This window comes from Toxorhynchites rutilus, chromosome 3 (assembly GCF_029784135.1).
Source record: "Toxorhynchites rutilus septentrionalis strain SRP chromosome 3, ASM2978413v1, whole genome shotgun sequence".
NCBI lineage: Eukaryota > Metazoa > Arthropoda > Insecta > Diptera > Culicidae > Toxorhynchites > Toxorhynchites rutilus.
In genome coordinates, this window is record NC_073746.1 from 214,733,550 (window position 1) to 214,750,742 (window position 17,193).

General features: G+C 38.1%; 1 protein-coding gene across 1 annotated transcript; it reads left to right on the top strand.

Annotated features, from left to right (window-relative positions):
- Positions 1-2,607: 2,607 nt before the first annotated feature.
- On the top strand, positions 2,608-3,659 carry LOC129776063 (uncharacterized). Its single transcript, XM_055781446.1, has 3 exons — positions 2,608-2,724; positions 2,781-2,965; positions 3,448-3,659. Exons 1-3 carry the CDS (start codon positions 2,634-2,636, stop codon positions 3,625-3,627), a joined length of 456 nt encoding a protein of 151 aa, XP_055637421.1. The 5' UTR covers positions 2,608-2,633; the 3' UTR covers positions 3,628-3,659.
- Positions 3,660-17,193: the final 13,534 nt, after the last annotated feature.

Consider the following 17,193-nt stretch of genomic DNA (forward strand, 5'->3'; position numbering starts at 1 on the left):
TCGCTTTGTTGAACTTTGTTGTATAATGGATTACTTTTCCCCAACCTGATATTATACGAAAATGCGTTTGATGATGTATTGTAATAGACATGTATTAATGCTTCCTGTCGAATAATGCAGATACCTCTGCGAGCAATCGAGAAATGGCTGAATTGCAGCTTAAATAGCAATGTTTCTCTCTCCTCTCTCATTGCCCCTTCAATGATCGCAGCATTTGATTCGCGTTTCAGCCAACTCCACAAACACCAACTATAAACACTTTTGCTCCTATAATACGCCTGAGATGGGAGTGAACCCCAGCACATACCATAGTAAGGCTGTATCGAAATAAATGCAGTGTATGGCCATATTCCAAAATTCTGAATAGTCTTCCATATCCATACTGGCACGAAAATTCCTCGTGCGTCACCATCTTTGTCGTTGATACAGAGAGCTTCTCCTCTTCGATACTGTTGTAGGGAATGTCAACGAAAATGCACTGGTATTTTGCAATATCTTCCATTCTTTCCATTCTTGTATCGAGGTGTATGTGTGTGTGACATCGGCATTGGGAATGAATGTTATCTGTTCGTCTTGCTGTGTTCGCATGCTCGCTCGAGACTGTTACTTCAGGTCAGATCAGGTTTTGTATTATAGAGACTTTAAACTATTTCAGTTCATTCGTCTCTAGCCTTGACAAAGGCCCTTGGAAAACTTTACTTTACTACTGCACTACACCTTCACCCTCATTGCCTTGAGAAAGGCCCTCGATCCCTCGTCGTCCAGCTCGTCCAGCAACGATGTTGTCCAGTCGGTGTCCACACAAAGAATGGTGTTACTTCAAACCGCAGATGTCTTATTTATACCAAACAAGATAGAAACAGGCGGATACCAATGTATTAGTTAAGTGCGATTCACATACAACATCCACGTCACGTTCACGTTCCGTCCTGTCACGTTGCGTCAATTATTCTTCCAAGCAGTTCTTATGCAAACATTCACATACACCGGCAACGGGAACTTCGACTTGCCGTTGCTGGTGTATGTGAATGCTTCAATAGGAATTCCATGGAAGAATAATTGACGCAACGTAACGTGACGGAACGTGAACGTGACGTGGATGTTGTATGTGAATCGCACTTTACTCGTTATTGACGGTACGGGTAGGAAAGCACCCAAATCGACAGAACAAACGTATGGGAAAATTGGAATGCTTCCAGTTTTCACTGATTTACACCGTTTAGGGATCAGAAAATTGTAATGTATAGCATTTCAAACGAATCTTAGTGAATTTATGATTCGATTGGTATGTAAATCATCAGAGTTCGTTCGGAGTGGAACTAGTTATTAACGTTATTAATATGACTCCGCCAAGCCATGATCCGATTAGTTTGAAATTCGATCGAATTTCATGGTTCGGTCGAAATCGTCTTTTGGATTCTGATTCATCCGTATTTGTGGAGCAATTTACTTTCTAAGCTAAGCTAAGCCAATATAAAATCTCCACACTTGTAGAGTATGTGTTACTCTGTTAACAAGAACTCATATACAGGTAGAACTTATTTTCATTGTTAATTTTTGTTTTAAAAGCCTGTTTATTCCATTCAAGAAATCCATTACTATTTTCGCTTCACAGAAATGGAATACGATTCTCAATGTTGTCTATGTCAAATGACAAGCGTGGCGAACCAAAAATGGATTTTGTTTTTTCTGCATAGGGTCTCCTTAGTCGGTATTAAATATACAGTTATTGGTACCCCAGTGGTATCATATATACTTTACGATTTTTTCTAATCCCTATAAAACTTTTTGCGCATTTCATAAAAATCGGTCAACCCGTTTCGGAGGAGTTCGACCACGAACATCGTGACACGAGATTATCTGCGAGTGGATGATCCGCGATTCCCAATACTTTTATATCAAATTTCATTGTTATTCTATTATAATCTTAAACCAAACATCAAACTTAGAAAATCCTTGCTCCATTATTTCTAGGACTTGAAACAAACTCTTATGAAACTCCTGTAATAATCAATTTCATCGTGAACTCGTGGATTCGCTAGAAATTATTGAGGTTTGAGCGTCGTTCAAGGGGTCATAAGCTGTCCGGATTCTGAAACATTACGGTATATTGAAAGCACACAAATTGCATCCATCGCGCATCTCGGGCCTTATTCCCGTACACACTTCACGGTGAAAACGAAACGAACGGCACACCATTGAACTACGTTTAACGAGTCAGCGAAGCGTCAAAGATAATAATGGGTTTTCAGGCAGAATGAACACCTTTCGAATAGAAATTATGATTGAAAGTTAACTTCTCCGTATCAAATTAGTGTTCAATGGGGATGGAGAACTTTTTTTTATCTTCATGTGGCAAAATAATCTCTTACGAAAATTGTATTTGAAGATGATTTTATGTTATAATGAAAAGTTTTAGTGGAAAACTAATTTCGTATCCAAATGTCGACACCGTACCGTTGTCATCGCGGATACACTTCATTTCGTTTTCACCGCGAAGTGGAAACAAGAATAAGGCCCGTCTTCTTGAGTTGAATTTCACTTTTCCGAATAGGTTACAAGTAGATCACGTTATAGTAGGCTAATCAATTTGAAGTTTATTAAAAACTAAAATCGGGAAGACCTATTTCAATATGGCAGATTCCGAAGAACAAAAATTGACCATCATGTTCAAAACCGATGCCAGCTCAATAATATCGCTTATGTTTCTACATCCTGTTCCAGGTATTTGATGTATTCAAAAATTGTTGATATTATTGTTACTTTTTCTACTACCCCAGTTCGTGAGAAAGTGAAAGAATGGATGGCAACGTTATATAAAATGGGTTCAAATATCCTGGATCAGCAAATGCGCAATCGCTACGCTGCCTACCTGTTGATGCAATTGGAAGTCAATCAGGGTCTATCGAAGCCGTTTGAACAACCAGCCCCGGATCACATTCACATTCCACTGGCAAAAATTGTGGTGAGTTCATTGTCCAGAAACAATACGTTACTCCCAATATTAAGGTTTTGTATTCTCTTATAATTGTTTTGCTATTATTGTACATCAAATGGCACGGAACTTCTCCAAATAAAAACTGGTGGTCTCAAAAGCCCAAATAGGCTGCGCGTCCGCTTACCAAGCGAACGGTCGCGGTTCAATCCCAGGACCCTCCATTGGTTGATTGGACTTTTTCAAGGGTAGATGTGAATGAACTTTTTAGTTTACAGCCTCTATAATAGAAAAATCAATCAACCAAACAATCAATCTGAAGGAGCTGGTCAATTGTTTAAAAATATCCATTTATTACATAGGTTTTATATCCGACTTTTGGTATAGGTAGAATGTTTATCGACGTTTTTCGCCGGTTAAGTTCTTTTATAAATTATTTTCAAACGGTCTCCAACCCAAACAATAATCTTCATGTTGACCATCAATACTAACGATCTTTGTAATATTTACAGGGTGTCGATGAATATATTCAGCTTCTCGAAAAGTGTGAACGATATTATGTGATGAAAAAACGACCAAACAATGAAGAATCGAAGGAGCGCAGAACGCCGTATGAGTTGATGTATCGAATGCCGCCTGCTGATCACGGTGTGATTGTATACGGCGCCTGCTTCAGCAAGGATGATCAATGAAGAAGCAGTTGATCGTAATCATTTATTTGTATCATTTTGGCACAAGGATTGTTTGTAAATGTCAGCGTTGGTAGTTGAAAATTGACATCTTATTTTGTTATTTTGAAATATATTTTTAAATGAACATTTTTGAAAATAAATTCTGATGGATATCACGACGTTAGTTGTTCAATATCATTCTGACATTGGCCCGTGCGACTTTCGCTATCACGACAATGTTCACAACCTGGCTACAAAGAATCGGATGGCTCGCAGATTATGAATAACAAATAGCGTCAATCATGGTGGGTATCACTCATTATAGTCGTAACTATAAGTGTTTAATTTCAGCTGTCCGTTGCAATCGTGACAATCGAGAAAGGCTTAGGCGGAAAATTAAGGATGGCGATTAGAAACTCGGCACTTGGAACTAAAGATCGCCGAATTGAATGAGTGGTGTGAGAGGGTCATATTGGATCAGCTTGAGCCTCGCCAGTTTGGTATCATCAAAAAAATTAAAATACGTATTTTAGATATTGGAAATTCAAATTTTTTTTCGAAAATTAAAGAAGGAGTTTTTTTTCTCAGTGTATATGTTTTTCAGGTTTTAACATCAATACTCTATAACTCTTTCTAAGACACTATTTCGGTACGACTCATTATTTTTGAGATATAAATGATCAAAGATTTCTCTTACTAAAATCGATACGTCCTTTTCAAAAGTTACACTTGAGTCAAAAAATTCCTAGTTGCTGTGAAAACTCATATTTCCTCCAACCTAACGGAATACAAACTTTCATTTAAATCAAAAATGTTGTTTCATGTTTTGTCATTTGTCGATTTTTATAGATCTCATTAAAATATGAACTTTTGTCGAAGACGTGAACTTTCTATCTCTTATAGTTTCTGGAATATATATCATTTATTTATGTTATTTATGTATCAAAAATGTACGAAATAATATTCTTTCGCTTGTGGGATTTTTTTGACGTTCGACACCCAAAACATCAAAACGGATTAAATAAACATCCTCCGTACATCCACAATATCTTTTTCGTGATATAAAAATAAGCGCGGGGCACTTAGTTAACTGTCAAAATGTGTGCGAAATCATATTCTACCCCTTAGGTACATTCGAAAGCAAAGGATTTTGCATGTACGTTGATCACAGCAGCGAAAGCGAAACGGACAGAGGATGGCCAGCCGACGCGTTAGGGTAAGGTGACATTGGCTAGGAGTACGCACGAAAATTTGATTGTACGAATCAAACAAACAATTTTGTTTGATAGAAGCTGACGAATTCGAACGAAGCAAGGGGGAAGCAGTGTAACCACACCAATACAACTCAATGTGGTTGTTTACTTCCACTATTGCATACAATTCGTACGACAACTTTTCTGCATCCTTATGCATCATGTAGCGGCTTGTTGACATGGTCCCTTGTAAACTGAAGTCGTTCTTGCATCAGTCTAAAGGCGCGTCCACATTATGCCGAATGGTACCGATCGGCCTGTACCAGGCGGCATATTCGGTTCGTTATGTAATGTGGACGCCCCATCAGGGTTGCCAATAATATTTTTTAAAAAACTGGAAAATTACTCTCAAAAAACTGGAAGAAAACTGGATCCTGTAAAATCGTTTTATTTGAAGAAGTTCGCTTTGATTTATTTTAAATGATTTTTTTACCTATTCCAAAGCTTGAGAAATAAAATTTCATTCGATGCTTCGTGTACTGTTTATATGTAATTCAATAAATAGCGAAATAAACCATTACTTAATCATTCGAGCAGATCAAAATAACGTTTCCCACCACTCGAACATTACTGTAAAACTGGAAAATACGGTTTCATTTAGATGAAACTTGAAAAATCTCGTATTTATTGCTCTACAATGTGATTTATTGAGGTGCATGGGGACACGGTTTCTGGTTATAGATTACTGCGTCAAACCTAACCTCTCAATCCTCCGTTCTTTCCCTTCTAACTTTAATTTTGATATTTCTGTAGTGTTTCTTTTGACCATCTTCGTTGCTATTTTTTACGCGCTCAGAAGGAGGTGGAATAAAAAAAAAACTCAGTCTGTAAATGACGGATCTCTGTATTGTCGTTCTACGCATAGTTGTCCCATGTTACTTTCTGACTGTTTTCAACTTTCTTCATAAAACGATGTTTTTATGCTTAATCTTCCGAAAAAACACAAAAAAAACTATAGTTTGCTAACAGCTTCTTAAAAAACAACATCAGGCTCAATTGTCCCATGTTGATGTTCTTGGCATAACTATACCACCTTGTATTTCTTATAGATCCACAATAATTGAATCGGTTCAAGTACAAGCATTTCATGTCACAATTCATTAAACAATAGTTTTCTGCTTATAAAAATCCCAGTGTATTGCTAAACTGAAATGCTTTAAGTTATCCATGTTATCCATGTCTATTACAGAGTATTCGATACAGAACGCGATTGATAACGGAACATATCGCCTTGAATATTTGTATTCAGAGAAGTGTTCTTGGTTACCTTCCCAAGCTTCCAAAATTTTTATAAAGCGTTCGCGCGAAGAATAATGGTACATATCTCCGGGACAATTGTTTCTAGAGGAGTTCCTTGGCTTCTCAGATTTCCAAAAGATAACTTTACTTCGAGATTAAAGTTCTATATAGACGGATAACGGAATATATCGCCGGTCCGATTGGTTTTTTGAAGTTCTTCCGGTTATCTTTCTTGGTTTCCCAAAGCTAAATCTTCACCGTCGTGAATGGAGTTCTATAAAATGTACGGGAATGGACGATTGATCTCGGTTACCTTTTCAGGTTTCCCACAGTTAACTTTCCACCGAAGTGATTGGATTTCGGTTGAGTAAATGGGTGGGTTATATCTATGATATAACCGCAATGTTTACGTGGGACTACCTTAGCGTAGCAATCATTCGTTTGTATTGATTAAATTTTTGATTGAATGAAACAATTCCCGAATTTGATTGAATTCAATATATTTGCTTTGTGAGTAAAAATATTGTATAATTCCATATAAGGTCAATTCATGCATTGTGATAGATTATGTTCTTTGTTACAAGTAAATTTAATGACAGTCCTTTTACGTTTGGTATGATGTCTAGGACAAATTATGGGAACGGAAGAATTATGAAACGATTATTTTATTTTACGTTTCCTTCTGAAGTTTGCATCTCTCAAGTGTACGTATTTCTTGAACCGCGAATTTGCTTGATTTGATGAACTTCAGGCACTCAGTTTCGATTTTGACATGTACATTGAACGCATATTGTTTAATCAATAGGCGTTATCGTAGCAAACGGTTATGAAGGCATATCCTTCAATGTAATCTTGAATAACCGAGCTAAAGCGTTGTGTTCGTACCTGCTTTTGTAATCCGTGTTAGGAAAACACTTTTCGGAGTGCAAAAAAAAACATGCGAGTGCAGAAGTACCCCCGGAAGACCGTTTTAAGGAAACATATTCTAGTTTGCACAAAGGCAAGCGAGTACAAAAGTACTCGCAGTTTGCATTTATTTGCTGAGCCCATTTCCCCAGATATCTTGGTTTGAAGTCTGTGTTAGGGAAACACATTTCAGTCGGAACAAAAATGCCCTCGACTTACATGTATTTGGAATGCCATTTACCCCACGCTCCATGGATTTGAAGTCTGTGTTAGGGAAACACATTTCAGTCGGAAAAAAACACCCCCGACTTGCATGTATTTGCAATGCCAATTTCCCTAAGTTCCATGTATTTGAAGTCTGTGTTAGGGAAACACATTTTAGTCGGAACAAAAATACCCCCGACTTTCATGTATTTGAGATGCCGATCTCTCCAACGCTGCTTGGGTTTGGAGTCTGTGTTAGGGAACACATTTCGGTGAGAAAAAAAGTCCCCATACTTTCATGTATTTGCAATGCCGATTTCCCCAAGGCTGCTTGGTTTTGATGACTGTGTTAGGGAAACCGTGGATCGGGCCAATCAAAATGAAGCAGTTAGGGCGTTTAGATAACGCTTAACATTTTACAATTATTCATTTGTTTAGCTAATGAAAAATAAAATTTTATCAATAGCGATAGAAGCGTAGAAATATTCCCTATCAATTGATGCAAACATCTTTTCGATCCAGTAAGAAATGTTCGAGTTATAAGCATTCGGAATCTTTCATTTTTTCCTGCATGTTCTGTGTTTAGGTTTTCATTTTACCCCCCATATACTCCGGTTAGACGTAGTCCTACGTCAAAAGATACGATAAATAATTGATTATATAGACGGTTTAATTAATTGTACAGTTTTCTTTTTGAGGTTACCTAAAGATGATCTTTGCCGCATGTTGTGACACAGGAGATTTTCGGATTTCCATTTCGTCGAATGGTTAATGTAAACGGATGCAAGGTACACCTTGGATCGATCGAACTAAAAATGTCAAAAAACAAAATTGGTCAAGGAATAGGAATGGTGAGGGAGGAATAACATTAGCAATATAACAATTTATTTCACATATATTTGGTAAAACTGAAGCACACATATATAAACTGGATAATATTTTATAAAACTGGAAGATTTCAGGGGTTAACTGATTGACTGGATCGGGGAAAAAACTAGATGAATCCAGTTTAAACTAGAACATTGGCAACGCTGCGCCCCATTGGGTGCAAGAAAAAGCCACGAACACACGAAGCACAATGCCGTCAACGCGAATTTAGGGGAGATGGGGGTAAGACGGACATGTTAAGGAAAACTTCAATTCAAATTTAAAAGCAGTTTCTTACAGTTCAATATACTAGTTTTCGAAATAACTGGCCAAATGTTCTATCAAAAAGTGTGTTTTTCCTTGTTTTTTACTGAAATTAAAACAAGCCGAAAAGTACAACATTTTTATCGGTGCGGGTATAATGGACATGTAGTGGGGGGGGATATGGACAGGTTCATAATATACGAAGCGTTATCGCTCGCGAGAGGAATAATTTCGCTCTCTCTCAGTGTTTGTGCGTCCAGTAACTCAAATAGAACAAAAAGAGAAAGCAATATAAAAAAGAGTTCAATATTCTTTCCTTCACTTTCCATCATGCATTGGATGTGGTTATGGATGTGACTGTCCATTTCGCCCCCCCCCCCCCACAGTGCAATTATTTCAATAATTTAAATTTACCACTTACACATGAATTTACTTTTCCGTGCATACCTAATATCGCTTCTCTGTCAACTCACAAACCGAAACGTAACCATCAGCGAATTAAATTTTGCAATTAAACCACTCAAAATGCTTAATATCGAAGACAAAAAAGTTACATCATGTTCATGTTCGCGGAATAATGTTCGATTTTCGGTTTTTGTTTCTCTATTCCACTTTTGATCAGTATTCACTGTCATAGGATGGTTTAAATGTTATAGAATAGCATGTAGAAGGGTTTCCCATCAACAGAAATTTGAAATTCATAATGCAACTATACAAATGAACCAACTAGTGTCCATCATACCCCCACTGTCCGTCTTACCCGCGACTCCCCTACTTTGTTTTGTTTTGGTTCAACTTTCTTTGATCCAGACCAACTTGTTTCGGGTTGGGTTCGGCATGATTCGACGCAGTTTTCAGCACGTCGGCAAATCCGGTCAGCACGTTCACACTTATTTGGCTTTACCTGGCGGCCAAGGCCGATAGACGTAGTGTGGACGCGGCTTAACGTTTCGTTCCTCTTCCCGGTCGATCGGCTACGCTGCCAAGCATCTGATGCTACAACGGATTACCCCATACTTCCCAGCAATATTTCGTTGAGACTCCTTACGCTGGAAGTCACGCACAATCAAATGTCGGACCTGTGTTGAGATTTGCTTCCCACCTATTTTTTCGCTTCCTCAGCATCCCATCAGTTCAGCTCGTTCTTCTGCACCAAAAGTTGACTAAACTGATGGTACGTTTTTCTCAGAATATAGTGAACCCATATTGGCATGTAAAAAAAAACAAAATTAGATATTAGCTATCCCAATTTTAATTTTTTTTATTATTTCGTTTTTTATTCGAATGGTCCCCGTTTTGAAAATTTTTCAATTTTTAAAAATCGCTATGTAACAATTTATATAATTCATTTTTACATTTTTACATACAAATTTCAGCCAGAACGGTTCACTAGATTCTGAAAAAAACGCACTACCAGTTTTAGAGAAAGCAATCACCCTGCCAGCGGCCAACAACGTAATAATCACTATATTCGCATCCAAAAAATAAAAAATACATCTTCGGATATACCTCAATCAACCACCAAAATATCTCAACACTCAACTTTAATTCCAACATCACGAAAATCACAAAAATCAGTTATTTTTCGTTTTCCAGAGAAGGGTCCTCCCCTAACACTCCTATACTCGCGCATTGGCCTGTCAGACCGAGAAATCAGTAATTCGTTCATTTCTCAGAAAATATCAACACTACGACTTTGCGATTCTCTCTAGCTTCGTTATTCGTCGTTCGTCATCGTTTAGCGTATCGCATGTGTTGGTACAAAGGGGACGTGTGTCACTTTTTTAACATTTTCGGTCTGACACACCGACGCGAGTATAGGAGTAACTTTTTTGGACAAGTGCTATTTTTCATATTCTAGAATATTCTTGAATGAAATGTACAAATTAATGTTAGCGGTGTGGAATATTTATTGAATATAATGCATAAGATCATTACCGGACTATTCTTATATGATTTCAGTCCCTTTTGTAACTGGATTGAACGGATCCATATATTAACTTTTCGTCGATATATTCGTCGTTGAATGTTTGAGTTTCGTATAGTTATTCGCTAAATATAATGGTCATACATATACACACTTATGAAAGAACTTTACTTGTGGAAGAATTGTAAACAGTAAACTATAAACTAATCGGTGGCTTATGGAAACTTTTAACGGTTACAGTTTCGAGGATATTTTTTTTTATAATGGACAATATCTACAAGAGAACAAGAAAAAGAAAAGGAAGTTCCTAGAAATCTTTTTATCCAATCTTTTTATGCCCCATCTAAAAAAAGGCATTAATTCTTAGTTTACCAAGAATACAGAGAAAAAGAATATTAGAAATATGCAAACTTTATATTCCAGAACCTTTATCATCTGGTAATTATCTAGAAGGTCGTTATACATTCTTCTCTTCGATAAAAGACCCGAAAAACACGCAACAACTGCATGAAATGTAAAAAATATGTTTGCTTCAAGCATGCAGTTATGCTATGTTTCGATTCTTACTTCAATGAAACCACAATCGATTAAAATGTTTTAATGTCATTTTACAGCTCTTTATATTCCATGAATTATATTCAGTTGCGTACTTTTAATTAATAACAGTGAAACTTTCGAATTTCGTTATTTGTGTTGGAGTATCAAAAATTACTCTGTTTTGATAAGGCTGGATTAGATGACTATTAAAACATAATAAAGACGAAGAAAACATAGTTTTTGGAGTTTTTTCATTCAATCATACCCTCTTCTTCAAATAAATGCCAATAAAGCCTGAAATATACACACTGGCAACATTACAGAGAAGTTTAATTTTCGGTCTGTGACACCGTGCGCGAGTATACGTGTTATGATTTTGCACGCGAGTACAGGAGGGTTAAGAGACCAAAAGAGACATACTACAGTTTAATTCTTATTCCTCGAGAGCAGTAGTATTTTCGGTGAAATGTTCCTTTGTTTTCGGCTATTTTCCCACATCACATACCTACAGTGTGAGCCTTTAGGCGGCTCGCACACCGGAGCAATCAGCAACTAGCAACTGTTAACATGCAATAAGCAATATTATCGCCAATGGATTTTTCATTTATTTTTTGTTGATCTCGCACACCGACGCAATACGATATCGCTGTCGCCTCTACACAGCAACAAATGTCGCTAGCAACATGGCGTGTCGGTCGAAGAGCAACTTATCGCCCATATTTTGACAAGTTTCGTACATTAAGCCGATTGTTTGCATAATGCCAGAGGTTTGCCTTGCTCTGGTATGCGAAGAACAACAAAATATGTTGCCTGTTGTATATTGCGTATTGCTGTTTGCTAGTTGCTTATTGTTGCGGTGTGCGAGCCGCCTTAAATGTTATCTTGATATCACTGAAATAATGAACGATTGTTTGTTTACATGAAGGCGAAGGGAGCAATAGGATTTGTGCATGTTCGATCATGACACTCAGTGCTAATCTACTCGAATGATGTTTCTCACTCAAATACATACAGTGATGGGCACAAACCACAAATCCATCCCATTCGAAACCAACGTGTTCCAACATTAAAAGTCTTTTCAAACTTTTCGGTATTCCAGTCAATGCTATGTAAAAATAGGTACAGTCAATAGCAAAATTGATCGTACACCCATTATTCATTCTTAAATTTAGAGTTTTTCGAGGATTAACAGTAAATATGTAAAAACAACTTTAACCCGTAAAAATTACCTCCTTTTAACTATCTAATTGTGAAAAGAAAATTACAAATTGTTATTACATTACATTTTCACTTCATGTTTTAAAAAACATAAAAAACACACCATTTAAGGCGTGGCAAAATTGATCGTACAGTACAAGTTTTTATTAAAATACTAATAAAAATCAATTCATACAAAAAAAGACGGGTGGGTAATGTCGGGGACATAACCGGAGTGACGTAGGACTATACAAAGGGGACAGCTTTTGTTAAATAAATATTTTAAATATATTGTTTTATTTTCTTCTCCTATGTGAATACCTACCTATCTACCTGAAAAAAGGATTAGTTTACTGTTTACTCTTTATGAATATGTTGATGGTTCTGAAAAGAACCTTTGGTGTTGTGTTTTTGTTATCACTCGATATTCCCATCTTGTTCGGTTAAACCTTCCTGTTTAGCTATTGCGTTTGCCACTCGCCACAGCTTTCACAGTTGGAAAATTTCTTCCCATTCAGCTTGTGACATGTTGTTCAGTAAATTACATTTAATGCGACGTGCCGGAGAAACACTTTGCCACTCACTGAAACTAATTGTTGCCTTGATGAGCGCCGAACCGAAGCTGCTCTGTTCTTGATGCGGGTTTTCTAATTGTCGTGAGCAGCTTTGCAAGCCAACTCGAGCACTCCGACGGCCGAAACTCTATAATCGCTGTTAGGTATACTGGTGCTCCGGCACCAATCCGTTCGGCCTAGTTACCCTTGCGGAGCAATCAGTGAATGCGATCAACAGGGAACTGGAGACCTGCACGGTTCGAGTGAGACTTTGCCTTTCCCTTAACTTGTCCTCCTTTGCTACGCCGACGATGCCGATGCCGTACAACCACACGGGTTTACGGTTTGAAAGAAAATAAGATATTTTTTGGGATCCGCGTGTTTTATACTCTAGCGGTACACACTCACAGCATAGAGACAAATCGGCAGACTCAGCCAGAGGGGCGAGTCCAACGAGACGAACGAATGAGCGTTAAAAGGGAGCGATGGCAAAAAAATACATTCATTACGATTTGTTCGCTCGTTGGATTCACATGCAGGCTAAAAAGGGTCCTTTTCAGGATCACAAAATTATCTTCAATCTAAAGAGTTTATTGTTTTGTTATCACTCGATATCCCCATCTTGTTCGGCTAAACCTTCCTGTTTAGCGATTTGTTGCCACTCGCCACAGCTTTCACAGTTGGAAAATTTCTTCCCATCCAGCTTTGTGACATGTTGTACTATAAATTACATTCAATGCGACGTGCCGACGCGCCACTCAGTGTCGCATTGGAGGCGATTTTAACCTGTAATTGAACATTTGCAATGACAGTGGTACAGTGTCGACTTTCAATGTGGGGTCATAATTTGGATCTCTATGTTTACAAAAATGTCCAACTAAATAAGTCGCATTACATGTCCGTCCAATTAGCTAAATGTCGAACTAATTGTAAATTACTGTACTTTCAATCTGGAAACAATTTAAGAATGGGTGAAAATTGAATAATCAAGAAAGTCCCCAACTATCAATAAGCTCAGAACAACTGCCAAATTCACATACTCATCAGATCCTGGCAAACAAATGATGAAAAAATCAATTTGTGTTTTATTATTATTTTGCATAATGTTTTAGAAAGCATTGAACTGTATTTCCTAAACTCTTTTTTGGAAGGTTTAATGGCCCTGAAAAGCGCCTTGTTTTATGGAATGGCTCCAATTTAGAAAACTTAATACTCGTGGTTTTGAAAAAAACCATTTCGAACGCCCTTGATGCCGCCTTGTTCTGGATTTGCCACCAAAGCAGATTGTATAAAGAACAAACTTTTTTCTTCTGCTACCAGCTGCCGTTTTGCGATTGCGTTTGGCACTCGCTACTCGCTGCAACTGCCTGTTGTCTTGATGTCCACCACACCGAATGTGTTCTGTTCCGAATGCGGGTTTTCTTATCGTCGCGAGCAGCTTTGCCAGCTAACTCGATCACTTCGGCGGCCGAAACTATATAACGACGGCTAGGTGGACTGATGCACTGGTACCAACGCGCTCGGCCTAGCTACCCTTGCGGGGAACTCCAGATCAACACGGTTCGAGCGGGATTTTGCCTTTCCCTTCACTTTTCCTCCTTTACCATGTCCAGACATGGCTGCTTGGGTTGGTTTGTTGATGTGTTGTGATGAGAACCGATGTGGTGTACGGTTTGAATGAGAATGATCGTTACGGCAGCGGAGCGGGGATTTTTAAGCTGACTGGCTGGCTCGAGAATTACGCATGTGTGAGACTGCGACCAATGTTTCGTTCATTTTTTTCTTTTTCCTTTCCAATCGTGCTTCATTATATTTCGCTGCTGCTCTGGTTGCCCGTTTTGGTCGGTACGATTTGAGGAGCACAAAATGAACCAATCAAAATTGGGCACATAGTGCATTTTGACAATGGTTGATATTTCACAATTATTCAATTATTTATCTCAAGAAAAATGAAGTGTTATTCGTTATGATAGATGCGTAGATATATTTCCTATCAATTGATGCAAAAACCTTTGCGATCTATTGAGAAATGCTCGAGTTATAAGCGTTCCAAATCTTGCATTTTTTCCTACTTGTTCAGTGCCTAGATTTCCATTTCACCCCCTATATCTTCCGGTTAGACGTAGTCCTACGTCAAAAAAACAAATAACGAAAAACAACCAAATGAGTATTTGGTATGACCGCTTTTGGCATCTAGTACTGCTTGCAAGCGTCGTGGCATCGATTCGACGAGGTTTTTGGTCACACTGGATGGAATGTTCTCCCAGATCTCCTTAATCGCCGTTCTGAGCTTTGCCTTGTTCCTGGGATTTTAATATTTCAGCCGATTGTTGACCTTCCGAAAAGAGGTGTTCATATCGGGCGACTGCGGAGGCGTTTTCAGTTGTTTGGGGGTATTGTACAGCAACCACTCCCGTACGACAAAAGCGGTATGCTTGGGGTCATTATCTTGTTGGAACCAGTAATCACGAGGTAGACCCAATTTATCCACGGAAGCCTGCAGGTTATGCTTGAGGATGTTCAAATAACCCATCTTGTTCATCGTTGAATCAATAAATTCCATGGTTCTAGGTCCAGAGGCCGCCATTGAACCCCACAACATCTGGTTGCCGCCACCGTGTTTTACAGTTGGGACCAAATTCTGTGTCTGGAGCTCCGTTCCCGATTTTCTCCACACCATTTGCCGTCCATCCGATCCAAAAAGGTTTATTTTTGATTCGTCGGTAAATAGTACTTTGTTCCAGAAGTCGTTAGGCTTATTAACATAAGCCTTAGCGAACTCCAGTCTTTTTTCATATTTACCTTTGAGATTTTTACGGGCTACACGACCTCTCAAACCGCTCCTGTGTGCTACCCTCCGGACAGTATCTGCACTGACAGGTCTTCCGATGGTCCCAGCGACTTCAGTGGCCAATTTCGGAATACTAGTTTTAGGATTTCTTTGTAGTTTTCGCACAATCACCCGTTCATCTGCAGGAGTCAAGATGCGTTTTTTTTCCTCTTCCGGCGGTATTTTTCATGGTTTCTTCGTATTTCCACTTGTTGATTGTGTATTGCACTGTACACCCAAAGTTAATTTTTAGCACATGTTCTGGCATCCCGATTTATTACGTTCAATGAGCTGAAAGATAACATAAAATGTTCTACTCCCCAATACATGTATATCATGTGTATAGTATATATGCTAGAGTCAATATGAGGGAGTGAAACAGGAGACACATTTAAATGAAAGCATATGAAAGCTTTTCGTATAGTTTGCCAAATACACGGCCCAGACAGAGAAAGATATATTCTCGTTCATGTTCTTCTTTATCGTCTTAGAAAACACCTTCCAACTTCATTTTATGATGAGGTGTAATATTATCGCGCTCCTTTATAATAGCGCTGGCAGCTATATGGATAGCGTGGTCGTGTAAAGTAACTTCGCATTCCAGCCGGCCTTGGTTTCGGTCCCCATTGACGTCGTATGGATTTTTTTTTTGCACAATCCCAAATGAAAAGAGAAAAGAAAACAAAAAGAGATGTCTGCTCGCATACATATAAACCATTTTTAAGCTTTTAAAATAGCTCATTATTTGCGCATTTTACTCTCATGCACAGGAAATGGCATCTTTTCTGCCAAAGATGACATGTTTTCTGCCAACGCTAGTTCGGGTGTAGAGTGGGTTCCCCCGACAGCTTCTGCTATTTCCCGCAATGATTTTCCGCGACAACACATACTAACTATCAACGATCGCGTCGCGATGTCCGTTTCCTTACGTTTGTTTGCCATTTTGATCACAACTCTCTGAGTTCAACAAATAAACAAAAACAAACACTGTCCAAGTAGCTGCTGGGTCGCTTATACACATTGGTCTTGTTTACACAGCAAATATTTCAGGTTCAATGAAGGGTGTGCGATCAATTTTGCATCTCTTATTTGGGGTTTTTATCCACTTCTTGGATTATAAAACGGGCAAAACATATTTTGCAAAATTGTCGCGAACAGATCAATCGCTAACTCCGTAAACAATTAATGTGTATCGAAATATATTGAACCATTTTTTCACACCAAATAAAAAAAAAAGAATCGATAAACCATACGGTCAATTTTGCGATTGACTGTAATTAGTAGACCATTTTGCCATTTCATCATCGTTGTATCGAAATCGAAAAACAAAAAATTACTTCTGTTTCTAAATAGGTTCTTTTAGGGCATGACATAAAAAAATCCACTTGCTTTAATTTGTTTCACCATGTTTTGTTCTTCGATGCCTTTTCGTTTATGACAGTTGATTGTTTACTTCTCACACAAACATAATTTTCGTAGCCTCCGGAACCTCGTGGAGAGTATTAGTTGTCAGTTGGTTATCAAGGCCAAAAAATAGTTCATGTAGACTCAAAGTCCGCTGAATAAAAGAATAAAATGACACACAAAAATAATTTAAGGTTACAATACAAATGTCATCCATAGAATATCAAACAGTTTTATGTTTGCATAAGCATTTTGTCTCGAAATATAATAAACTCACAGTTTTATTTGTATAGTGATTAGCGAGCGAATTGTACCGAACACAAACCCCTACAATTTTTAAATGAAAAGATCCCCAACTTCGGAGTGGTTAGGGCAGTGGGCGGATGATTCTACGTGGAATTGTTC